The 6491-nt window shown below is 44.5% G+C and overlaps 1 protein-coding gene and 1 long non-coding RNA gene across 2 annotated transcripts; one reads left to right on the top strand and one right to left on the bottom strand.

Moving 5' to 3' along the window:
- Nucleotides 1-1500: 1500 nt before the first annotated feature.
- LOC123127807 (beta-1,3-galactosyltransferase GALT1-like) lies at nucleotides 1501-4444 on the top strand. Its single transcript, XM_044547650.1, has 7 exons — nucleotides 1501-1735; nucleotides 1790-2362; nucleotides 2447-2661; nucleotides 2738-3019; nucleotides 3369-3548; nucleotides 3624-3731; nucleotides 4238-4444. The coding sequence occupies exons 1-7, from the start codon at nucleotides 1501-1503 to the stop codon at nucleotides 4442-4444; spliced, it is 1800 nt and encodes a 599-aa protein (XP_044403585.1).
- Nucleotides 4445-5377: 933 nt separating this feature from the next.
- On the bottom strand, nucleotides 5378-6484 carry LOC123127808 (uncharacterized). Its single transcript, XR_006462798.1, has 2 exons — nucleotides 5818-6484; nucleotides 5378-5732 (listed from the first exon to the last, which is right to left on the bottom strand). It is a non-coding gene; the product is annotated as an uncharacterized lncRNA (long non-coding RNA).
- Between the last annotated feature and the right edge of the window lie 7 nt (nucleotides 6485-6491).

The raw sequence follows: 6491 nt of genomic DNA, 5'->3' as shown, positions 1-6491 counted from the left end.
TTACTTTTGGTTATCATATTATTACTCCAAATATTCATATTTCATACCACCAAATCTCATTAAAATAGATTGCAGAACATTCCGCAACAACGTGTGGGCTATCATTTAGTAACAAAGTTAGATTCCAACCAATTACTCCCCAACGGACCCCTTCTCAAAATTGATATTTTCTACAAATACAAGACAAGTTTTTGCAACTTGTGTCCATGGTCAAAAGCTCATTAAATGACTTGGTGGAAGGTGCTCTCATAACTATTGTGTTTCACTAACTAATAAAAACTTCCCGAATATAAGTGCTTCATATATTAGTGTTTAAAATAACAATCATGCACTAATATCTCCCACAACCTTGGACAACTAGATTTGGGTAGACCCGCTTGTACCGGTGGGCCGATGGTGACCAGCTCCCTCGTCCCAGTTTTCTTATGAAGCCGAGCCAAAGGACCCGGCCTTCAAAATATGGGTCAGACCAATGTCCTAATGGATAGCGTCCGCTAATTCCTATCACGAATTTTTAGGACTCAGGGGCTTACGAGGCCCTTGAAACTCAGCAAAAAATAGGGGGGGGGGGGGCATGACATGGTGCCTCCAATGTTGAAGCAAGTGTTGCCTCCTGATCTTTCTTCACATGCTTCCCCAACATTCCCATCAGCAACTGTGAATACGGCTCCAAAGGATGCCCCTTCTCTACGGCTGCGACAAGCCCACGAAGTCGAATCTGGGAAAGAGAGCTTCTGACCTCACCGTAACAACTCGGAGGGTCGGCATGATTAAGTTGATCATTGTGAACTTACCACAAGAATCTTGGTTTGTTGCTCCTTGGACTCCATCTAGAGAGGTTGCTCCATGTACGCTATATTGGTATCCAAGGATGGCAATTTACTCATGGCCATGAGTACCCGTGGGTACTCGGCTCATATGGATAGGGTATGGGCACATTTTCTTGCCCATGGGCGATGCCCAAATCCAACTCGACTAGTCCTGGGTAGGGAATGAGTATGATGTATTGATTATTGCACAAAAATTATAAGCTAGCTCGTGAAATAGATGCATTGATTTAATGAAAGACACACAAATAACATCATGAATATAGTGCTTTTCAAAAGGCATAATGATCATTGTCCCACGATTAAAGTTATCAAATGCATATTCTCTATTTCATTTGGCACAATGTTTATGTTGGTTATAGAATTGTAGTAGTATTTCTTCATTCTTATTACATAATATAAATATGCACACACTTCACTCGCTAAAGGAGGTCTAGTTAACCCAAAAACTAAAAGAGTTTTCAGTTCCTATGGCATAGTTTGTTCCCACTGTATATGATGCATGTGGCATGCTAAGGAGAAAAAAAATGCTTACCATTATAGCTAAAGAAGTGACGACAATTGCATCGACAGGTGTTATGCTGGATAGACTGCAAGTGCAAGGGTTAGTTTTCCATTCAAATCAGCAGTGCCCTGCGTGATTGCCACGGTTCCATAGAAAGTGAGATCAGAGATGTGGACAACAAAGCAGCTCTGCATCGCAGTTCTGATCACCTTCTTTTCTCCGCTTATCGTGCGACATTTGATATTGAACAGCCCCATATCAGGAACATCCCGCTATCAAATTCTCCATGCCAATCCCCTTGCATGGCTCAGCAACCGAGTGGACGCAGATGCACCAACAGCCAATCCGGCGAATGCGCAGGTGGTATCATTACCAGCAGATGATTCAAGCAGCCTGGATCCCAGTAATTCCTCTACTAGGGTGGTATCATCACCAGCGGATGATTCAAGCAGCCTAGATCCCAGAAATTCCTCTGCAAGGGTGGTATCATCACCAGCGGATGATTCAAGCAACCTGGATCCTAGAAACTCCTCGACTGAAAGACTACACTGGCTAAACACATGGAACCATATGAAGCAGCTAACCAACGTATCCACGGGCCTTCCCCATGCGACTAAAGCGATCAAAGATGCAAGAACCGCATGGGAAAACTTGATGGCAACGGTTCAAAATGCAACTTCTCCGGGAATAGAGAAGGGGAGGCTCTGCCCATACTCAGTTCGCAGAATGGACGCTTCCAAGTCGGCGGGCGGTCACTTTACCATGGACATACCGTGTGGGCTTGTCGTTGGTTCTTCCATAACTGTCATAGGCACTCCTGGCAGCCTGTCTGGTAACTTTTGGATTGATCTTGTCGGGACGGCACTCCCGGGGGAACCTGAAGAACCCATTGTGTTGCGGTACGGTGTTCGTCTAACCGGCGATAAACTTGCTCAAGGTCCGGTCATAGTGCAGAACGCCTTCACTGCAAGTAATGGCTGGGGTTTTGAGGATCGTTGTCCCAGCGGCCACTCCAACAATGCAACTCAAGGTACTTTAAACTTGCTTATAAATTGCTTACTAGTAGTAGTTATTATTGTGGTGCCTCACACCACTTATCTGACATCTTTCACAGTGGATGATTTGGAGAGATGTAATTCCATGGTGGGCAGAGAAGAAAAGAGCATAAAGAACTCTACACATCACGCTGGTCCCAAGCAAGGTGGAAAACCAAGCACATATTTTCCTTTTAAGCAGGGATACCTTGCTATCACAACTCTCCGGATAGCGCTAGAAGGAATCCATATGACGGTTGACGGGAAACATATTACTTCATTCGCATACAGAGCGGTAATCTTCTCCCGTGTGGATCATGAGATAAATGTGATGTTGCTCAAATCCTTACTGTTTGAGTTTCTGTTATCAGGGCTCCGAACCTTGGTTTGGTACTCAAGTAAGGATTTCTGGTGACTTCAAGCTAGCAAGTGCCATTGCAAGTGGACTGCCTACCTCCGAAGACTTGGAAAATAGCCTCGATCTTGATATGCTGAAGTCATCACCTATTCCAGACGGCAAAGATCTCGACCTTCTGATCGGCATCTTCTCAACAGCAAACAACTTCAAGCGTAGAATGGCGATTCGAAGGACGTGGATGCAATATGATGCAGTGCGTAACGGAACAGTTGCGGTCCGATTTTTCGTTGGCCTGGTAAAATACTAAAGGATAGTTATCTCAATCAACTGTCAAGTGTTTCAGAGTGTTCTTTTACTGCTTCCGTTTACATATTAAGGCAGTCCTTAATCCTGACACGTTTGGTATTGTTTTGTTTACTAAAAGCATACAAACCTGATGGTAAATAAGGAACTCCGGAACGAGGCACGCAAATATGGTGACATTCAGGTGTTGCCCTTTGTTGATTACTACAGCCTAATTACATGGAAGACACTGGCAATATGCATCTATGGGGTAAAACATTGATCTTCTTCTCACAACTAATTTAGGATTTTCCATTTCTTTTGCTTTTGTGTGCTTAACTAACTGTGCTCTATTTGAGCAGACCAATGCTGTGTCAGCCAAGTATCTGATGAAAACAGACGATGATGCTTTTGTTCGAGTGCACGAAATCTACTCCTCGGTAAAACAGTTGAATGTCAGCAACGGTCTGCTCTATGGTCGCATCAATTCAGATTCAGGTCCTCACAGAAATAGTGAAAGCAAGTGGTACATAAGCCCGGAGGTAATGTCCCCACGTAGAAAGGTTCGCTGCCATAAACATGGGTCCCAAGATTTCTGATGTATTCTGCTTCTGTAGGAATGGCCTGAAGAGAGATACCCACCATGGGCTCATGGACCAGGATATGTGGTTTCAGAAGACATTGCAAAGACAATCAACATTTGGTATAAAACAAGTCGTCTGAAGGTATCTCTGTTTAGGCAGAAGTGTAACCTATGGCTCTGTGATATACGAAGTACATGCTAGATGAAAACTAATTTACAAACGACCGGTCAAGTGCCAAACCACAACCAAGTCACCTAGAGGTATATTGATTTAGCAAAAATGAGCTATGATTTCCCTCCTGGAACAAAGAAAAACTAGCTGAAAGAGGCACACTCAAGCTATAATTTCGCTATTCTAAAAAGAACTCTTTTTCTCGAATATGCATATCATATATTAAAGAAGGAAAGGCATAGAAAGCCTCCACCAGTCATTTACAAATGCCGTGATTCCTCACACACATACAGCTCCACTCCACCACTAGGTTGAAGACTACTCCTCCCCGTTACTCCATCCTTCTAAACCTGTAAACAAAAAATCTACAGTCCCTTTCACAGGTCTAGCCTCTTATTATTTGATCTTCTCTGCTGCTACCAGCTGACAGATTGTATAGCTAAACAAGATGTTATCTACATCCTTCATTCTTGCAGATGTTCAAACTAGAAGATGTGGCAATGGGCATATGGGTTGACGAAATGAAGAAGGGCGGTTTACCCGTGAGATACGAAACAGATACGAGGATTCACACTGATGGTTGTAAGGAGGGGTACATTGTTGCTCACTATCAACAACCAAGGAATATGCTATGCATATGGGAGACACTCCTAAGGACAAATCAAGCAATGTGCTGCAACTAACTAACTAGTAATGCAGAAGCAATTCTGATTATGTGAATATTTTTTTAAATTCACAAACATTTTCAAATCATGATCCTTTTTTGAATTCACCAACATTTCTTTTTTTAAATCTTCAAAATAAATAGAAGGGAGGCACTGCGGTCTGTCGATCAGTTTCTGTTTGGGGGGCAAACAGTGGCAACCGGTTTTCTGAGGAAGCCAAGGGAGTCATCGCCTGTTTCTATGGGGAGCGAATGAACACTAGGCCAGTGGTGTCGGAGGAAGAGGTTTGTGGAGGCACGGCGGCGAGGGCGCAGATGTTGGAGATAGGGAGCTTCAAAGAAGCCATGTAGGCCTCCCTCGTCGCCTTCTCCACCTAGGCCGCCGGAGAGCCTACCAGAGAACTCCAGCACAACAAAACAACAGCTGCGTCCGTACGTGTACATTGCTATGACGCATACGATGTTTCCAGTCCCCAATTCATGATCACCAAATCCATCGAAACTGTAGCGTACAAACATTCTCAGTAGACACAAGATCCTCAGTGCAATGATGTTCACATTCAGATTTAGTACCCACTATATGGCTGTACACATCAGAAATGTTAATTCACTCATGAGCTATCAAGGGCCTGCTAAATGCGTGTGAAAGCAGTAAAAGCATTACCACTGACTAGCTAATTAGTCAAAATCAATCAAAGCAACAAGCATGGAACTCACAGTTTACATTGTAACTCGGAGTACTCTGTTTTGTGCCCAATGCATCAAAGGTGTCTCAATCAACTAATACTAACTTTTGAACCATGTACCAATACAAGTTTTAAACCATGTACAGTTAATATACCATGTAATTTATTTGAGAGGAAAATACCATGTAATTTGTCAACACACAACTCTGATGGGCTCGGTCGTCAATACAAGAAAAATGGACTCTACAGATTTGTCAGCAAGTTCAGACTTTCACCAATTCATTTATGTGAAAAGAGTCGAGACACTAAGGATGTGTTTGGTTCCCGGGATAAGTTTGGGTGGTTGAGGGTATCCCCAACCACCTGGCTAGGGATAACCCTTTTTTTGTTTGGTTGGGTGGGATGGTTAGAGATAGCCATTTTAAGTGTTTGGTTTGAGAGACTGAGGGATGGATACGTTGTGGTGATAACTAAAAAATTCCTGCGATGACCATGCATTATTTTAATCGAATAATTCCATATCGAAGACACTAGTGCACAACCACAACAATCTTTGTATCAAGTACTGGTGATAGGTGAACTGATCCATCTGTGGTCTGCATCTTCGCCGATTCTCAGAACCTATCAGATGACAGAAAGAACAGTGCACATTCAGAGCAGAGAATGCAAATTGGTACACGAATGCCCTGTACAAATTGAGGTTTACTAGTTGAACGTGTAGAAGAGCTTGAGCTCATCAGCCATCTCCTGCTCGTACCACTTTCTCTCCTCATTTTCTCCTGATGCAACTGGTGCCACCCGCCAGATCAAATCGAAGTTGTTGCGCCCACCAGAAACAGATCGAGAACAGAGGCGCATATCAAGATCGAATAAAACCAGCATCACGTACCCAAAGATCGAATAAAACCGGCATCACGTACCCAAAGACAGAGGCACTGAAGCCGCCGCCGCCGCCACTCTGCATCGTAAGTCACCGGCGGCGCGCTCCCATTTGGCGGGGCACGGGTGGGGGCCGCAGGCGTGTGCCTATCTGGGTCCGACCATGGCAGCGCGGCCGCCGCCGCCGCTCATGGCTCGACCATTCCACTTGTACGATTCACCAGCGTGGTCGCTCACCAGCGAATCGAGAGGATAATGTTTCCAGGAGTGTTTTCTGTTCCAGAGAGGGGTGAGAGCGAGAGAAAAACGCTTCGGGCGTGAGACGAGAAGGGTGGCTGGCTTCGCCCGCGAGATTTCGGCGGCTCCGCACATCCCCCGTTTTAGGGAATATTCCAGGAATAATGGCTATCCTTATCCCTTCTATCCCTCAAACCAAACGGGTGGCAACCATTTAAAAAGGGGATATCCCTGTCCCCCGAGGGATAGCCTCTGAACCAAACA

Source organism: Triticum aestivum, chromosome 6A (genome assembly GCF_018294505.1).
Source record: "Triticum aestivum cultivar Chinese Spring chromosome 6A, IWGSC CS RefSeq v2.1, whole genome shotgun sequence".
Taxonomy (NCBI): Eukaryota; Viridiplantae; Streptophyta; class Magnoliopsida; order Poales; family Poaceae; genus Triticum; species Triticum aestivum.
Note: the sequence above shows the minus strand (reverse complement) of the source record. Positions and strands in the feature narration are given on the sequence as shown.